Here is a 20,824-nt window from a genome sequence, read left to right on the forward strand (position 1 = left end):
GCTACAACCTTATGATAATCAGCATCATTAAGATGTATAAACCATGAAATAATATTATTATGCTAGTACAGTAGAATAAACAAATATACTCAATGTTTATAGTTACTTCAGAAGAGAGAGTGCCTTTTAAATGAACATTTAAGGGTACCTTAAAAATATCAGGCATTATCCCTTAGAATCTTGAATCAAATAATTTTATTTCACATTTGACATCATATAAGTTGATGTTTTTTTTTTCCCCCCTTGAAAACACATTAACTTGAGCACAGGCTTTGGAATCAGGACACTTAAATTTCAGTCTTGTCTCTTTCAGTAGTCAGCGGAGTGAGGTTATAGTCTTGGAGCTTTAATTTCTGCATTTATAAAATGCTAGAAGTCTTAATATCTCCCCCAGATCATTACTTTTCAGAATAAAAAAGGGGCAGCACTGGAGAGATGCGTAAATGATAAATTTATGCAAATGTTTATTTTTGGTGTGATAATTTTAATTTCAACCTTGTATTAAAGTTTATTTAAAATGCAACTTTTGTAATATATCTAGTCAAATGCCAGTGTAACTAATTAATGTAATTTTGAAGTTATATTAGGATTATTTGTTTACTCAGTATCTTAAAAGTAGCTTGAAATTATCCACAAATAATATTTTTCATTATGATTAATTGATTGATTGATTGAGTCCATAATATTCACAAAATATGTGCTCATCCTTAGAATTGATGCTTGGAATACAATGGTGAGGGAAAGCAACAAACAACCTTGGTCCTTGTCTTTAATGTACAAGTAGTTTGTGGGAAAGACAGACATTAATCAGATGACTATGCAGGTAAATATGTCATGATATATACTAAGTGATCCAATATGAGAGAGTACAGTGGAGAGTCTAATTTTTATTGGGGAGGGGGTCACTGCAAACCTCTTTTAGAAAATAAGTTTTAAGCTTAGCCTTAAGAAATGGTTTGCCAGTCAAATGAGAGAATTCCAGTGGAATGCACTGGAACTAGCTTGTTAAGGTTGTGAGGAGGGAAGGAGTGTGTCTCGTGTGTGGTGGCAAAACGCTAGGACTGAGGGATAATTGAGACAAAACCTTGCCGAATGAAGGTGGAAAAGGCTATTCAGACCTCATTTGATGCTGAGCATTGTAGACCATCTGAACGATTCTGTGAATGATTCTGAGTTTATCCTAAATCTGAGAGGAAACCTTGGAGCATTTTAAATCATGAACAAGATTATTTCTTTTAGGGTTTGAGAAAATTGCGATGTCTGCTGAATGGAAAATGGGTTGGATGGTTGCAGGAGTAGAAGGGGAAGAAAGAATTATGCTATTGCGCATGGCCCAGGGAGAGAGGAGTTTGGCTTAGACTACAATAATGCCAGGGTAGCCAGAGTGAGGATTTGAGGAATGTTTTAGAAGGGGAATGATGTGACTTGGCTTGATAAAGGGTCAAGAAAAGAAAGGAGTCAAGGACAGCTTCTTGGAACACTTTGGGTGGATGATGAATCGTTAATTGAGCTGGGAAAATTTCAAGAGATGCAAGTTAGATTTGAATTAGTTAGAAGTGCCTGTGAAGCATTTGAGTGGATCTCTACCCTAGGAAGTTTGTTATACTGGTGTGGAGTATTGAAGAAAAACCTTAAAATTTTTTCCGGTGGCATGAAGCACAGGAGAATAAAATAAAACAAATTTGCAGTGATGCTTATATATTTCTAAAAGTAAGTAAATGCTTGTCTTCCTTCTGCCCCCCCTACAAAATTAGATTTCATTTGTATTAGGTACAGATAGAATCCCCAAGTTACTCACTTGGATAATCGGAAAAAAAAATTTCCCCTAGGTTTATTTAGTACATAAGGCAATAATTTTTTTTATTCTTAAATTTTTGCTATTTATTTATTTGTTTATTTATTTATTTATTTATTTATTTATTTATTTATGAGAGACAGAGAGAGAGAGAGAGAGAGAGAGAGAGAGAGGCAGAGACATAGGCAGAGGGAGAAAAGGCTCCCTGCAGGCAACCTGATGCGGGACTCCAACCCAGGACCCCGGGATCATGACTTGAGCCAAAAGGCCGACGCTCAACCACTGAGCCACCCAGGCTATTTTTTATTTTTAATCAATTATTTGTTTTGCAAATCTTAAGGAATATAATTTGAAAAATTACAACTTGGTATCATGTTTACTAGTGATGAAAACTTGTTTTAATGATATTTAATCTCTGTGAGGATTTATTCACAATCATTTAAAAACGTGTACATTTCGGTAACCTATTACGCATTTTGAGTATACCAGAATGTTTTTTGGTAGTTTGTGTTTTGTTCCAGGTGCTTTGGGAGAAATGTCTCACAGGAGGGATTTTTTTTTTTCCTCTGTTGCAAAAACAATGCCCTTGTCCTGTGTTCTTAGAAAACCATTCTCTCCCAAGGGCATTTTAATATATGTGAAGGTGAAAGGGCATTCAAACCAGACCAAAACAAAACAAAATTCAAAACCAGTCCTCCTCTTTCACTTTTGCTCTGATTTTATAGTTTGTCAGGGTAATTTTCTTACTGCTTCCTTAAAGAAGTAAGTAATTTGATCTTTCAACCTCAAATTTGAAAAATGAACATGGGTGAGACGTTTGAGGTGATAGAGGTGTTCATATTTTTCTTGCCTCTGTTCTTTTAATTTTCTTTAAAATGTATATTGGTTGCTATGCCTGCTCAGAAGTGAACTCTATAGGGGCACTTGGGTGGCTCAGTGGTTGAGCATCTGCCTTTGCTCAGGCTGTGATCCCAGGGTCCTGGGATTGGGTCCCTGCATGGGGTTCCCTGCAGGGAGCCTGCTTCTCTCTCTGCCCGTGTCTCTGCCTCTTTCTTTCTCTGTGTCTGTCATGAATAAATAAATTAAATCTTAAAAACAAAAAAAGAAGTGAACTCTATAATGAGTGTTCCTCTGGCAGAAGTTACCATATCTGTGCTAAATACCAAAGTAAAATGACACAGTACCAGTGCTTTGAAAACCAGAAATCTAGAGCTGTGAACTTTTCCAAAGGCAAAGATACCTTCTTCATCTGTCTAGTCCCAGATTCTAGCCTGGTTATTGCTTCAGAAATGTTTGCTAAGTAAGTATATGAATGAATGAATGAATGAGTGAGTGAATGAATGAATGAATGAAAAAGAGAGATAGTGTTCTTTTGTGTAGTGTCCCAGAAATGCTAAAAGGAAATAATGAAAATTTTAGTTGGATGTTTAATAAGTACTGCTGGACTCTGTGAAATTTAAGAAAAAAAAAAGTGCTGAATAAAAGTGCCTTTTAGTAGACACTTCCACTAAATAGTATTTAAAACTGCAACCTCTTGTGAATCTGAATTACTTCGACCCTCCATCTCTTTCTAAAATTGTTAGCATCTCCTTTCAGTTAAAAAAACAAACAAATCCAAGATACTGATTTTAATTGTTAAATTACCATATATTTTCCATCTCTTAAAGGTGCTCATCCTATGTAATTGAACAGTTTTAACTTCCTCAATTTATTATACTACAACTTGTTTACTTATAAGCTAAACTGTGTAGCTTACGAGTGCTTAAATATTTACACCAATAAAAATTTTGTGATGTGTTTGGCATAAAAATTAACATCCAAAGTCATAAACCACAGATAAGCATGGAAGTGCTTTACTTTCCTTGAAACCCAATATAATAGGAATTATTATTTAAGACTTTGTGATGGACTTGTGTATAATTTAAAAGGAACCCTTTTTTCTGTGTGTGTCCTTCATGAATAAAATAAATAAAATCTTTAAAAAAAATAAATAAGGGATCCCCGGGTGGCTCAGCGGTTTGGTGCAGCCTTCGGCCCAGGGCGTGATCCTGGAGACCCAGGATCGAATCCCACGTTGGGCTCCGGGTGCATGGAGCCTGCTTCTCCCTCTGCCTGTGTCTCTGCCTCTCTCGCTCTCTCTCTCTGTGTGTGACTATCATAAATAAATAAAAATTAAAAATAAATAAATAAATAAAAGGATCCCCCCCCCCCCAGATTGCAAACCTTGTGGTCAGTCTCTATCTGTCTTGAACTTCATTTAATGAGCAAAGACATATTAACATCTAATACATGGTAGATATGTAATTGATGCTTAGTAATTATTTCCAGAGAAATTAAAAAATACTTATGTTTTAAAAGTGTGTACTTGAATAATTGGAGATGGAATGAAGATCTTGTATTGCAGTATTGGATACCTATATTATCTACTTAGTATCACTTTTCCAGGGAGAAATGTTAGAGGTTTTTAAAAAGTAATAGTTCTCTGACAAGAACAAAACTTCCAGAGTCAATTTTTTAGTCTCACAATCCTTTAAAAAGTAATTTTATGTTGTCTGAGATTCTTGCACACTTGGCCATTTGCATTAAAGTGGTGAATTTGTTTTCTTGTCAAGTCTTGCTTGTGATCTGCAGTTTCTAGTTATTTATAACCCAGGTTTTGAGATATTTTATTAATTTTGTCTGTAGGATGCTGTTCTGATGCAATTTTGTGCGAACAAATTGGACAAGAAGGACTTTTTTGGAAAATCAGATCCTTTTCTTGTATTTTATCGAAGTAATGAAGATGGCAGGTAGATTTATCTTTTATGTATTTTTACTCTCTAGTAAGAATGATACTTGAACTATTATTTTTTTCTTACAGAAGCTCAGTAAATTGATAAACAGTAAAATATTTTGGTATTTTAAAAATTGATTTGATTTTACATCTAAATAACAATGTGTAATTTTACAAGCATCTTACATGTTTTGTATATTTAAAATGAATGATTGTCAGCTTCAAAGAAACCTCTCCTCTGTATTTTCCCTAAAATTATAATATTGCCTTAATAGTATCGAAGAATTATATTTTTGTGGAAATCTCAAACACTAAAACTAATGTGTTTAGTTATAAAATTGAAGTCTTAAACCATTTTCTTGGAGAAGGATTAGGATTTTATGGGTTGCTTTTTATACTGCAGGGTTTGGGAGGTTTTTTCCCAATAATATTTGTCTAGCATGCAATAACATTTTTCATTACATTTTAGTAATTTGAGTATTTTTATTCTTTCTTTCTTTCTCTTTCTTTCTTTCTTTCTTTCTTTCTTTCTTCTTTCTTTCTTTCTTTCTTTCTTTCTCTTTCTTTCTTTCTTTCTTTCTTTCTTTCTTTTTCTTTCTTCTTTCTTTCTTTCTTTCTTTCTTTCTTTCTTTCTTTCTTTTAATTAATTTTTTTTTCTTGGAGTTCAATTTGCCAACATATAGCATAACACCCGGTGCTCATCCCGCCAAGTGCCTCCCTCACTGCCCGTCATCCAGTCACCCCAACCCCCTGCCCACCTCCCCTACACTACCTCTTGTTCATTTCCCAGAGTTAGGTGTCTCTCATGTTTTGTCACCCTCACTGATATTTTCTAATTTGAGTATTTTTAGTCATCAAGATTAAACTGGTTTCTGTGTGATTTGAGATTGTATCCATGAGTTATAAAGTATAATATGTACAATTCTACCATTAAATATGTTTTATTATTTCTGTGATTCATGCTGTACTGTCAGTATCTGTGGGAAAGGTTAGTGGTAAAATTATGGGCCAACGTTCTATCACTTAGATTTCAATCATGACTGTGCTACTTAATAGCTATGAAACCATAGGCAAGTTTTTTAACCCATATGTGACTCAGTTTCCTCATCTGTAAAATGGGCTAATAATCATAGCTACTTCACAGTATTGTTGACAGTGAGTTACTGCAGAAGCATGCTTAGTACCTAAAATGTAATTGTTAGCTGTTATTATTATTAATCTTAATGTATAAGTTTTCCTTAACTGTATGCAATAAAATATTAGCTAAAAGGAAAAATGTTATTTTAAGGTTAAAAATGAAGGGAAGAAAGTAAAAAAAAATAAATAACCTGTCACTACTGCTACACTTACAAATGAAATTATACATGTTAATATTATGTAATAAGTATATAAAATGTTACATAAAAGTAGAAAGTTTGCTATTTAGGGTGAATACACTGGGCAGGATAAAATGATGCTTTACTTATTGTGAGATTGTTGATGCAAACTACTGTGCACACAGAAACTGTTGGTTATTATTGCACTTTTCCTACTTCTGTTCTATCTTTGTGGTAAAAATGTCAGAGTAGTATTTGCATCTGAACACTACTTTTACCCATGTGGAAAATATTGGACAATAAAGAAATTAATCATTTCCATAATTAATCATAAACCAGTCATTTAGTTTTCTCTACTAATGAGTGGTTCAGGATTTTCTAGTCACAATGCTGTCTTTTCCTGTCTGAACTACTTGTTTTCTTGTTTTCTCAATTTTATGTTTTTATTCTTATTAGTTTTGTTTATAAATATTTGTTGTACAATTATAGAATTTCAGTTTCTCACACATGTAATATTACTGGTGAGGTTTATATTATGAAAATTTATTATACTTATTATGCTTATTAAAGTGGAAGTAATTTATTCATTAAATGAAATGTAAATGTTAAAAAAGTATAATTAATAAAAAAAATCGCAAGTCATTTAAAAACAACTGTTGCTAAAATTTCATGACTCTCATTTCAGAAAACTTTCCACTTATATTTATACACAGAAAACTAGGTCACCATCTATATCCAAATATATATTTTAAAGCATATATATGAGTGTATTTATGTATATTTATGTTTTGTTTACATGAGTTTTGAATGAGTAAAAGTGCTTTTACTCCTTTTTATGTGTAAGTCTGTTTTCAGCTGCAAAGATTTTAGTTTTGTTTCTAATATTTATTTGAATATGAAGCTGTTTCAAAAATTGTCTGTTGCCTTGTTTGAAGCTTGTTTTATAAGATAGAGAAAAACTTAGTTTTTCCTAGGAGCATTACTAAAAATCTTTAACAATACATGATTATAAATTTATTTTCTTGCTGTCACATTTATTTAGCAACTTAAACTGTATTTATAATTAGGTAATAATTTTCCCTTAAAATACCTGTTTTTTGGCAAATGGTTTCATTTAAACTATTTTAATGAGGCTATTTAATAAAAATATTTTTCTTATAATACTATTTGTAATATATATGCAGTTATATTTATGCAGCAATAAATAAATAACTTGCCAAGGTGAGTCACTTAAGAGCAAAAGTTTTAAGTGTTAAAGTATTTAATTATTATGGCTGGTGATATGAAGAATATAATAGAAGTTTTGATTTAACCATGAATAAAAGGGTAAAAAAGTCAATAGATTTTTTTTGTTGAACATGTTCATTTGAAGATGGTCAGTTGGTTGTTCTATTATCTACTCCCTGAGGGGAGCCTGCTTCTCTCTCTCTCCCTCTCTCTCTGTCTCTCTCTCTGTCGCTGAATGAATAAATAAAGTCTTAAAAAAACTAGTACTGTTGACCTTGTACAAAATGGGTTTAAACTTCACAGGTCCACTTACACCTCGGTTTTTTTTAAGATTGTTTAAAATAACATTTTCTTTTCTCTAGCTTACTTTATTGCAAGAATACAGTATATAATACATATAACATACAAAATATGTGTTAATTGACTGTTCGTGTTACCAGTAAGGCTTCTGGTCACAGTCAGCTATTAGTAGTCCAGTTTGGGGAGAGTGAAAACTTAAATGCAGATTTTTGACTGTGTGGTAGACCCATGCCCCAAACCCCTGCATTGTTCAAAGGTCAACTATATATGTAGTTTTGTCCCTATGAATTTTTTAAAAATATTTTTGTGTACTATCTTTTCTCATTTGACTCCTTCTGTTTGTTCCCTGTCTGCTCCTCTTTTATTTCCATTGTTTTTCTTCTGTTTATTTATTTATTTGTTTGTTTGTTTTTCTTCTGTTTTAGGTGCTATATGATAACCCTTTCTGAGTCTGCTCAGTCTGTTCTCAATCTTTCTTTTCTTGCCTTTTGCCCCTAAATTGTTTTGGGCAAGTCACCTCTGAGAGCTTTTGACCACAGATACATTCTCTTGAGCTCTGTCCATTTAGCAGCAAGAGTTTGTTGTAATTGGGCAAGGATACTACCAGGGAAGAGGATGGCACTCATGACATAAATCTTTAATGAATAGTGGATCTTTTTTATCTTTCTGTTTGATCTCTTAATAGAAATAGACTCTTCTTGCTTGAGAGGAGGAAAATGGACTCGGAGTCTTTTCAAAATGAGAGTATTTTCTTGTGGATGTTAGGTACAGTATGGTCATTATGGTCCTTATGTAATATCCTCATGTTCATGATTGTTACAGGTGTCCCAGTGTTTGGAAAACATTACTAAGGTCTTAGTGAGGACTAGGTTTGCATATCATTCTGACCAAAATCATTTTGTAGCTCGTGAACTGCCACATGTATTTACATTAGGCCAGAACATTTTCAGCAGCTGATCCATGTATGGAGATTTAATGGTTTGGTAGAAACAATACTGAAATTTGAATCAGAGAACCAACTTTACCACTACATGGATTTTTTCTCATTGTGTATTCTTTAGATCTATAGAGCCAACAGTTTAGATAAAGAAAGAACCATAAACTGAGTTTCTCACTATAAATTCATGATGTTTATCTTAAGCCCTTGGGCCTCTCCAGGAATCCTACTTTTTCGCTTAATCCATCAACTTTTCCTCTCTCTGAGACACTTCACCACTTCTGCCCACTTCCTTTACTGAGGATCATGCTTCTCATTTCATAAGAAAATCGAAGAAAAAAAAATTGAAGCAGTTGGAGAACTTTCTCATGGTCCCTTCATAGCATCTCCCATATACTATGCCTTCTTGAAGGTTCCCAAGGTTGACTCCTTCATTGATGCCCTGGATCTCAAACACTTTCCTCTACTTAAGGACGTTGCCCCAGCCTTTCTTCTCTTTCTCTTATGTGTCATAAATTGTTTCCTATCTGTTGTATCTTTTCTAGCAAATAGTCTTGCTATTTTTTTTTCAATATTGGAGTGAAGAATTTAAAACAAAACCACAAACCTTTCTATGGATTAATCTACCCCTGAAGCTATTTGCACTTTCTCTTTATAGCTAAATTCCTCAAATTTATTCTTTATACACTTTGTCTCTGTTTCTCTTCTCTGTCTTAAATCCATCCCAACCAAATTTTTGTCCCCAGCTCTACAACAAGGTAATTTTGTTGAGGATGCCAATGACCTCTTAGCCAGAGATATTTTTCACTATTGTAATATGTCATCACAATTTTTATAGAGATCATTTATAAAGCAGCTTTAGAATTTATTGAATCTGCAAAAGATTATTTTTCATAAACTTACCCAAAATCTCATTGGTTTATATTGTAGTGAGCTTATCTTTAAAGTTTTAAAACCACAAGTCTATTTTTACTAAGTCATATACCAGCCACAGGGAGACTCACAACATTCGTTCTACACAAAAAAGAAAGAGAAAAATGACTACTAAAGCAATATGTCATAATCGAATTGTGAAAATAATTGAATACCCTTTTTTGTTTGTTTTTACAGTTTTACAATTTGTCATAAAACAGAAGTTGTCAAAAATACTCTAAATCCTGTATGGCAAGCATTCAAGATCTCGGTCAGAGCATTATGTAATGGTGATTATGACAGGTAAAATAAATGACAACTTTTTGGAGAATTTTGGATATTTACTGTAGAATTTGTATCTAAGAATCTAGACTTTTAAAAAATTAAGGTGGCTTCTTTACCTATGTGAATGTGTATTTAGCTTGGCATAGATGATTTATTCAGAATTTTTTTGAATAACTTTTTTCTTAATCCATGATGATTTGGGGAAGAGGGAAAATTTGACTAAAGTTCGGTGAACTGATTGATTTTCCAAGACTAAAATATGCAAAATGCTAAAAATAGATTAAATATTAGTTTCTTTTAATATATTATTCAAAAATTACTCTAGAATTTTAATTGCCTCAATGCTTGCATTTGGTATTATCTTTCTAGGGTGGAATAAGTAAATATACAAGAGACACCCTGAAAGAAAAGAAAATAAATTGAAAGTAAAAATCCAGTCTCTTTATTATTATTTATCATGTTACCTGAATATTAGAAAAATGCAAATTTATTCTATTAACTAATATCATAGAAGCAACTGTTGATTAGCATGTCATTAAATTTACTTTAAAACTTAAGTTGGCTGTCATTTTATTCATTTAAAGAGATCATAACTTTATGTAACTAAATTGTTTCTTTAACAAAGTGGTTCTTGTAATGTGGTTCATGGTTAGCACTACCTGGTTAACTTTGTAGAAATTCAGATTCTTAGGCCCCAACCCAAGCCTACTGAATCAGGAACTCTGGGCATGAAGTCCAACAATTCACGTTTTGAGAAGCCCTCCATGTGATGGGGATCCATGCTAACTAAGACTGAGAAATCCTGCAGGATTTCAATAAGATTTGAAAAGATATTTTAAGATATAAATCAAAATATAGTAATAAATCAACAAAGTCAACATTAAACTATTTTGTAAAAACTAAAAGTGTATATTTCATCTAAGAAAATCTATGACTTATTTTTTAATTATCAATGATGTTTTTTAATCTTACTAAGTAACTTTATGGATATGTTTTCCCTCTGGACAGAACAATCAAAGTAGAGGTTTATGACTGGGATCGAGATGGGAGGTAAGACAATGTCTTTTCTTTTATTCTTGCTTTTGAAACTTACTATGCTTGAAGAAGTACACTGAAATGAGCACATTTTTTAACTTTAATCTTAAGATTGCAGATTTTGTCTATTTTTCCAAATGTTACTGAAAGCTCTTATATGAATTAGTGTAATTTTTCAACTCAGAGAATAAAATAGTGGTCTTCCTCATTTCTAATATAGTACAGATTTTCAACTAGGACTTGATGATTTTTCATTGTATACCTTACAGATGTCTTGGAGTATATATTCATAGTAGTGATTCTGAAATGTCTATGTCTCATCATCTATCTGAAGATTCCTCTAACTTTTTATCCCATGTCACTCATGGGAGTCTGACTGGGTACCTGAGTATCTGTCCCCCCTAAAAAAAGACACATACCTCACAAACAAACAAACAAAAAAAAGCGAAACTCTCCACTCAGGAACTATGTCTGGTGATTGCCAATACAAACAAATATTCAGAGCTCCAAAATCATGGTTTCCCTCTGCATGTCAGTGATGTTAAATACTAAAAGAGAGTGGACTCACTACTTTTTCTTTATTTTTCCACTATTTCCACTGTTTTGAGGTGTTTTCAAATGGTGTTAAGCCAAGGGACCCAGAAATGCTCACATCTCATCTTGCCCTATATAGCTGCCTCTGCAGGTCATTCTTAAAGAGACAGAATGTACAGATGCCAGGGGAGCATGAATGACAAGTGGAAAAGTAAAGCACACTTAATTTTGCTTGGCTAATGCCCTATACTCCAAAATTTTCTGAAAAAATGGAGTTGAAGTGTGAAGTTGAAGCTCAAGATCTGAGCAAGGCCTTTTTCAGTGCATTTTATATAAGTCAGAAGCCTAGCCCAAAGAGTTAGGGTTTCTGAATACCTGAGCACTCTTGTTAATATAGGAACAAGTTTCTCTGAGATGTCTGGACTGTCCTGAGGGGGGACATCCCTTCTGCTACCTAGGTAGGAAAATGACTAATTGGAGAGCCACACAGAAGTACGTATGTGACATTTGCACACAGAGTTCAATTTGTGCCTTAGAATTTGGCTCAACTAGTATTTTCTCCTTTTCATGGATGATAAGGGAAGATGGAGAGAGGAATGAGGATACTATCTTACACTTCAGCTCTACCAAATAATTGAGTTCTATCTTCATATGATACCCCCAGCATAACTGTGCTAAAGCATCTTAACCCTGTTGGAAGTTACTCTGAAAGACAATCCGTGTTCCACCACAGATATTTATATTTCTGTAAGATTAATTAATTAATTAACTAATTATCTAGGGTTCCTTTACAAGAATTCTATATGCATTCTGGAGAAATCTCAGTAGAAAACATTTTATTTTCTCATAGGAGAAAGCAATCCTATAGGACACATTCCACTGTTTCATTAAATTTTATGCACTTAGAAAAGGAGTTTTGCACCTCAGAAATAATAGAAAAAGAAATAGTACCAATCTGAGTAAAATAGGATTTTGTGCTTTATATCACCTTCCCTGTTTTAAATTTTAATTGAGAATGAGCAGAATTACTAGCCTTTCCCTAGTAATTTTGGGAAATTAAGGAAATGGTTTTTTTTTTAACAGTATGAAATGAATGGTATAAATTCAGATTTCATTTGCATCTATGACCTTTAATACTAAATTTGCAGACATTGTAGGTATTTTATTGCCCTGTTTTGAAAAGTGAGATTTTATCACTCTCCTTGTGTCTCCAGTCTACATCTGAGCCACAAAAATTTTGAATAGTTTTTGAGGTCAGAATTATCTTGGAATTTTTCATGTTTTTTGTTTTGTAATTTTCACGATAAGAAATAGGTACTATATTAATACCATTTTAGAGATAGAGAAATCAAGGCAACAAAGTAAGGTACCTAAGGTCACACAGCTAATAAATGGTGGAGCCAGGACTTGAACTCTAGCACTATATTTCCAACAATTCACTCATGACTAATATACTATATTTCCATAACATAATTGTAAATTCTGGCAGTTAAATAAAAGGCTTCCCTTGGACATTGGTATTATTTGGACATTGGTCTTACTCTATGAGTCTTTGGTAGCTGATAATGTAATTAAGAAGAATGCAAGGACTATTTAGGAAACCTTTTAACATAAGTATGTCATTACATAACATTTTCTTTTACCTAGAGACGTGGAGGACATATTACCAGGTAGCAAGTCTTACCTAACGGGAAGTTAGGTAGAGAGAAATGAGTGTTACAGATTTTGAAAGAATCCTGATAGCTATTTAAAGAGCCAGTGAATTGTAGAAAAGAGCTGTCTTAGATTATGAAAATAAGAGGTACAGTGAGAATAAGAGCAAGAGAGAGAAAGAAATAAAAAAATGGGGGAATTAGAAAATGTAGTTACAAGAAGTGAAGGCTAAACCGGAAAAAAGAAGTGAAGGTTTGAGCCATTAGATTGGGGAATTTTTTTTTCAATATACAATGATTTATCTTTGAGAATATGAACTTAGATGGAAAGAAAATATTTAGATATTGAGATTTTATAAAGTCTTGTCATTAAATCTTTACCTATTTGGGGAGAAGATTGGTGATGGTACATCCTATGTTGATTTATTTTTGAATTTCACTTCAATATACCATCAGTGACAGCATGTTCAAAAGCAGATCTGGGGAGTTCAAGACTATCTGACAATAAAAGAGGATGAAGATGGGAGGGGAAGGATTGTTAGGGGGAACTTTAAATATTCCTCGGAGATGGATTATATGATTAGCAGAATAATTGAGGCAATGCACTGTAATTTTATAACTGATTTAATAATTTTTAATGTTAGGGTACAATGCTTCTTAATCTAGGATATAGGCCCATATTTTAATGTAAGAAATTTCAGTTTTATATAATCTGTGTGCACTAATTAGCCTTTTCAGTGGTAGCATAATCATGTTAGAGAAAGACATATAAAAAGCAAAATTAAAATCATGATTAAATAATTTTTGATAGATGTTTTACTAAATAAAATAGTTTATGAAACTGAAAAGGCACACTCTAATTACAATGATGCATAAATGCCATAAAATCAGATATTAATTTTATAATGCAATAATATTAGTCACTATGTGGATTGTTACACAAGTTTGTATTCCAGCTTGTGGTCACATGTGCTTATAATAATATACAGTTATTATACTTTTACATGTATTTTTGTTTATTTGACATGATTTCCCAATGTAGATATTCTTTCCTTAAATCACAGTGAATATGATTTGACGTTCATTATATTTCATGATATGATGTCATTATCAGCAGCTGTTTCCTATTCTTTGTCTTCCTGTCATCTTTAGTACCTGTCATAAATCTTGTACATGTATCAATTTTTAAATTCTCTGTCTAGATTGAGAATTTTTGTTTCCTTTATTTAGAAAAGTTGATTTACTCGGTGGATTCCTCCCACTTTTTTTTTTGACAGCTATACCAGCATTGTCTAGTATAAATATAATACAAATCACATATATAATTAAAATTTTTCTAGTAGCAACATTAAAAACTAAAAATAAACCAATGTAACTGATGTAATAATATATTTCTATATATGCAAAATATTATTGTAATATGGAACCAATATAAAGTTATTAATGAGACATTTTACATTTTTTATACTAAATCTTTGAAACCTGGTGTGTACTTTATTTTTTTTTATTTTATTTTTTTTAATTTATTTATGATAGTCACAGAGAGATAGAGAGAGGCAGAGACACAGGCAGAGGGAGAAGCAGGCTCCATGCACCGGGAGCCCGACGTGGGATTCGATCCCAGGTCTCCAGGATCGCGCCCTGGGCCAAAGGCAGGCGCCAAACCGCTGCGCCACCCAGGGATCCCTGGTGTGTACTTTATGCTTGCAACATACTGCATTCAGGGTAGCTCTGTTTCAAATGCCCTATTGCAACATCTCTTTGGCAACTGCTGTGCTGGATAGCATCATGTAGAGCTTAATAAATCTATACAAAATATATATCATAAGTAACTTTATCAATTATTTGTTTTAATTTTAAATCAGTTTTGTCTGTATTTCATAGAAGTTTAGAGGTGTCCCCTTATAAAGTGGGGAAAAACTGGTCAGATATCTATATTATTTTGTGTATCAATTTATTTTTTTATTTTTTTATTTATTCATTAGAAACACACACAGAGAGAGAGGAGAGAGAGAGAGAGAGAGAGAGAGAAGCAGAGACACAGGCAGAGGGAGAAGCAGGCTCCATGCAGAGACTGACATGGGATTCGATCGGGGGTCTCCAGGATCACACCCTGGGCCGAAGGCGGAGCTAAACCACCGAGCCACCCAGGCTGCCCTGGTGTATCAATTTGAACATGGGAAACCAATAAAGTAATCTGATCTTGGGATCCCTGGGTGGCGCAATGGTTTGGCGCCTGCCTTTGGCCCAGGGCGTGATCCTGGAGACCCAGGATCAAGTCCCACATCGGGCTCCCGGTGCATGGAGCCTGCTTCTCCCTCTGCCTGTGTCTCTGCCTCTCTCTCTCTGTGACTATCGTAAATAAATAAATAAATAAAAGTAATCTGATCTTTTGGTTAGAGAGAATATTTCAGTCAAAAATTTAAGTAAACAATGCTTGACGGTGTTTACTTCCTTACAATCACATTTTGTCTTACTAGCTAGGGCACTTCAGATAATTGAGGTGATAATTACATTCATAGATTAGGAACTTCAGGAAGTGGTGTGATCTTGGGTCAGAAATCTAATGGTATGTTTGACTCAGTTCATCAACTTGAAATTAATTCTGTAACAAACATCTTGTGCATCTCTGAAGCATACAAAAATTTGGCAATGCTGTTGAGCAAGTAACCAGTTGACATTAAAATGGGTATCCTGAGCTAATTTGGAACAGAGGAAATACAGTTATTTGTCTTTTTTTTTTTTTTTAAACACATTGGCAGTGGTCTGAGAGTGCAGAGACATTGCTTGACCTTGGTATGAATAATCAGTGTAAATGTACCAATTTTCAACAAGTTAAACCACTTTACTAAAATCATCTCCATAATTCCCACCATTTCGTCAAGGGATGTGAAGAAAGACTATTTAAACCTCATTTTAACAATTGAAAAGCTGAAGTGCTGAGAAACTGACTTGTCTGGGTTACAAAGCAATCAGTGGTGGTATCTTTGAAAAGCTTCAATTGCTTGAAGTAGCTTCAGCTGACTTTGTAGCTTAATTTAAAATTCAGGGAGCATTAACAGAGCAGCTCTGCATTAAAACCATGTGGCTTTAATGTGGGTCTGATTGTAAATGGGCCACCGAGTAGAGTAGATCGCTGTTGCCCGGAAGATGATTTGATGAAAAGGCTGAACTAGTGAACTGCCAATCATAAAATTTGACTGTTGAAGTCAGATGAGAAAGGAGACTAAAAGTTTCATTATTAGCACTTGGCATTGTATCTCATGGAGTCTTTTTAAATGGTGACACTTATTACAAGAAAGTGCAAACTTCATTTATCTGTGAAATGCCAGATAAATACCTTTGAAGATATTTGATAAACACACTTGGTGTCTTATTTCTGCAATTATGCATCATCATGGTGTGAAATAACAGTGATTCTTGATCCAGTGCTTCACTCAAGAACTTACTTGTAAGTAGTATAAAACATTTAGAACTCATTTAGGAGGAGCATGTATAAACCTTTAATATTTGTCTTATTTATTTTAAATTTCCTCACTTATTCTAATTAATCTTTCCCTAAAAGAAAAATTTAGCCCTCTCCTTGCTTGCAGTAACCTGAAGGTCCTAAATGTGTATTCAATAGACAAGATTCAGCCTGTTTTCTTATTCCCCTAACCACCACTTCTTTGAGACTTTTTAAAAAAGATTTTATTTATTTATTCATGAAAGACACAGAGAGGCAGAGACACAGGCAGAGGGAGAAGCAGGCTCCATGCAAGGAGCCTGATGTGGGACTTGATCCCGGTAATCCGGGATCACATCCTGAGCCAAAAGGCAGATGCTCAACCCCTGAGCCATCAAGGTGTCCCTTCTTTGAGACTTTTCAAAAATGTTGATAAATGGAATTTCATAATCCACATGTTAACTACTGACATGCTACTTTTACTTCCCACCTCCAACAAATTTAGATAGTTTGTGGATGGGTTTTGTCCTCTCTTGTCCCCTTTCCCTTCAGTATACAATTCTTAACCTTCATTAAAGACTCATTTAATTATTTATATATATTGATACCTAATGTGGGAATCAAAATTTTATTTTTGTATGTCTCTATGTTTCTATTTATGTTCTAATAGAAACTTCATTAATTGATTCTGGAAGAAACTGTTATTGAGCATTTCTGATGTGCTAAACAGTTTGCCAGGTTAGTGAAAATACACATCTCTAATCTTTACACAAATATATTTTAGTGTTCTTTAATACATTTTGTATATCCTTCTACTTCTGTGTTAAATTTTGCCTGTTGGCTTTCTGTTCAGGCCCAATATTATTTTTTTAAAGATTTTATTTATTCATGAAAGACACAGAGAGAGGCAGAGACATAGGCAGGCTTCTCTGGGAGCCAGATGAGGGACTCGATCCCAGAACCCCAGGATCACACCATGGGCCAAAGGCAGATGCTCAACCACTGAGCCACTAGGCGTCCCTGTTCAGGTTCAGTATAAATGCTATCAATTGTCTGAAAGCTTTCCCTATACCTCTAAACTCATTTAATCCCTCTGTTTTGTGTGTTTGCCATTTAGGAATGCTTATTACCCTGTCTAGAATATTATGACTTATGCTGAAATTTTGTTTCTGCCTTGTCTATCATTTTAAATTGTAAACCCTCTGAGGTCAAGGACTTTGTTTTGTCTTATTATTTCTTACAATGGAAGTTATAGTATTATCATGTAGTTGAATGTATTAGCTTCTTACTATGTTATTTCAATATTATGGAAGAGGGTATTTGAAATAACTCTGTTGTCTTTCTGGTGAACACACAGTCCTCCATTAATGTTTGTTATTTATCCTTTCATTTCCACTCTTTACTTGAAATTATGAAATTGTCTTGAATATTGGTGATGATATTTCTGTAGTGAAACTTCAGTCAGTGAATAATTAATTCAGCTGTCATTTTCTCTCTCTTTTTACCATTTCCTGACATCTTAGATTTTATATTCACATATCTATGATCTTCTCATCACACAGATTATTTTTTCTGCTTTATTCAATGTTCAAGGACTGATGATTTTCACTGACTAAACAGCACAATTATCAAATTCAAATCAACAAATACACTTTACAGTGTAACTTTTGATTTATGATCACCTTACTATTTTATTTGCCTCTATTAGAAAGTAAAGTCAAATTTAGAATGTAAGTTAATTTCTAGTTTTTATAATATAAGGTAATATTAGAGTCCCTAAGGGTCTTAGACTTAACTCTTTATTTTACAAAGAAGAGACCAAACATATTTATGTCCTACTTGAATTAATCATCAATTTCATCACTGCATCTGCCTTTCCTCTCATAGGTTTTATTCCATCATGAGATTACCAGAGGAGATATTCAAAATGTTTATCCACCATCAAAATAGATGAGAGCTGTATAATAGAAGTAGGTCCCAGAAACCCTTCTCTTTGCTAGGGTCAGCCTTTCATTGTTGGATTACAGGGTGGCCTGGAGAGCCCTGGGGAATGTCCTTGGAAACTGGGGTAGTAGGAAGCATACAAGAGACTCAAGAGTGAAGAGTATATAATAGGTTTAGAGTAGACTCACCATGTACACTGGGTGAGTAGACATATGTTTTTGTATTTTTACATTTACTTTGACTCTACTGGATTTACACCTCTTGAATATTATCTCCAGGCATTACCATAATCCCAGGTTTGACTCTACTGGATTTAGAACCCTTGAGTATTATCTCCAGGCATTACTATAATCCCAGGTTTACAGACTTGAAAGATCATAATTATATTGACCCTTCCTTTGCTCTCAGCTACCATATACAGTCAGTTTTCAACTCCAGCATCTCTAAGGAATAAATGAAATCATGCCATTATTGTCACTGGTGTGAATTCATTAGTATAGAATTAACTTTTATAAAGTTAATAATTTTGTACCTCCGGTGCCATCATTGGTAAATTAGGATTAACATTTTGGTATTGTTGGGAAGGAAAATTTTTCTCTACCCTTAAAGGTTCTTTTGGCTGGTCTATGACTTAAATTGACATGAGACAGATTCATGAGAGAAAATTTATTTTTTAAAGATTTTATTTATTTATTCATGAGAGGCACAAAGAGAGAGGCAGAGACACAGACAGAGGGAGAAACACGCTCCTCGAAGGAAGCCTGGTGTGGGACTCAATCCTGGGACTCTGGGACCATATCCTGAGATGAAGGCAGATGCTTGACCACTGAGCCATGCAAGTGTCCTTCACAAGAGAAAAATAAATGTAACTACATACATGTGGGAGCTCCATAAGACTATGAGATCCATAGGCAGCCAGGCAATTGAGGCTTATATGCCTTTCAGAGCTAAGGAGAAGTAAGTGGGTAGAGGTCTGGGACTTCAAAGGGAAGGAGACTAATTCACAGGAATAGAAAAAGAATAAATGTGTGGTAAGACATGTTTGCTGGCCCTACAGAAACAATTGAGACACAGGATGAATTTTAACAAACAGACTTTGCTAAAAGTTCCTCCCTGTTTACCATACCTAGTTCGTATTATAATAATCTATGGTGACAATTCCCTTCCTAGAGCAGGTCCTCTATCTAAATTCTCTTAGGCAATTAGGTGGAAGGTCAGAGGTTCTTCCTGAGAATTCTGTTCCTTGAAAATAATCTCTCTAGAAGCGCATCTGGTGGTAGAAGAACTATGTAGGTTCCTAAGAGGCCAAGCGGAGGCTGTGTCCCACAAACTCTGGCATCATGAACATATTTGATCGGAAGATCAACTTTGATGCACTCTTAAAATTTTCCATAACCCCTTGACACAGCAGTACCTGAAGAAGGTCTATGCCAGTTTTGCCCTCTGTATGTTTGTGGTGCCTGCAGGGGTCTATGTCCATGTGGTCACTCATTTCCTTCAGTCTGGCCTGCTCTCTGCCTTGGGCTCCCTGGGGTCGATGATTTGCCTAATGGCAACACCTCATAGCCATGAAACTGAGCAAGAAGACTGGGACTTCTTGCTGGATTTGCTTTCCTTACAGGAGTTGGCCTGAGCCCTGCTCTGGAGCTGTGCATTGTCATCAACCCCAGCATTCTTCCCACTGCCTTCATGGGCACAGCAGTGATCTTTACCTGCTTCACCCTGATTGCCCTCTATGCCAGGTGCCAGAGCTACCTCTTTCTGGGAGGTGTCTTGATGTCAGCCATGAGTTTGATGCTTTTATATTCCCTGGGGAACTTTTTCTTTGGATCCATTTGGCTTTTCCAGGCAAACCCGTATGTGGGGCTGGTGGTCATGTGTGGCTTTGTCCTTTTTGGTACTCAACTCATTATTGAAAAGGCTGAAAATGTAGATAAGGATTGTATCTGGCACTGCGTTGACCTCTTCTTAGATTTCATTACCCTCTTCAGAAAACTCATGATGATCCTGGCTATGAATGAAAAGGACAAGATGAAAGAGAAGAAGTGAAATTGCCCATCCAGCCTTTTTCCCATTTTGACCTCTCCTTCTACCCCTCATTTCTTCTTTGCACACATTGCAGGTGGTGTGTTCTGTGATAATGAAAAGCATCAGAAAAAAAAAAAAAGAAAGAAAAAGAAAAAAAGAAAAAAAAAGAATCAGCCTAAAATAATCCACATGCTAAAGAGACACATTTTGGGGTGGCAAAAGTTGCTCCCCTGTAGCATAGAAAAAGAACTCAAATTACCTGAAAATGTTACTTTTTAATTTGGTCTGTAGACATGATTTAGTATTAAAATCTATAACTATCAGAACCCAGTATTCTGCAGTAATTCAGGCAGAGATCTGCTAGGAAAGAAAGCTGTTTTTTTTAAGGCCAACCAAGTTTTAACTTAGAATGAGAATAGGAATAATCATACATTGGATAAAAACCAATCGAGCCTTTTATATGATTTGAAATTATGTATAAGATTTAAATTTACTGAAGAGTTAATCAAAATGCATATTATTGACCAAAACATTTCCATATTAACAGAAAGAATAAAACACAAAGAGAAAAAAATAAAAGACTATGAAATAATCTCTGGGGGTAACCCCGGTGGCGCAGCGGTTTAGCGACGCCTGCAGCC

At 34.4% G+C, this 20,824-nt stretch overlaps 1 protein-coding gene and 1 pseudogene across 1 annotated transcript in view; both read left to right on the forward strand.

Moving 5' to 3' along the window:
• CPNE8 (copine 8) overlaps window positions 1-20,824 on the forward strand; it is a 214,150-nt gene that overhangs the window by 112,162 nt on the left and 81,164 nt on the right. The window contains exons 8-10 of the mRNA XM_072765596.1: window positions 4,481-4,584; window positions 9,459-9,563; window positions 10,554-10,595. Of these exons, the coding sequence (XP_072621697.1) occupies window positions 4,481-4,584; window positions 9,459-9,563; window positions 10,554-10,595 (251 nt within the window). The remainder of the gene's footprint in view (window positions 1-4,480; window positions 4,585-9,458; window positions 9,564-10,553; window positions 10,596-20,824) is intronic.
• On the forward strand, window positions 19,448-20,303 carry LOC112921051 (bax inhibitor 1 pseudogene; annotated as a pseudogene).

This window comes from Vulpes vulpes, chromosome 8, assembly GCF_048418805.1.
Source record: "Vulpes vulpes isolate BD-2025 chromosome 8, VulVul3, whole genome shotgun sequence".
Lineage (NCBI taxonomy): Eukaryota > Metazoa > Chordata > Mammalia > Carnivora > Canidae > Vulpes > Vulpes vulpes.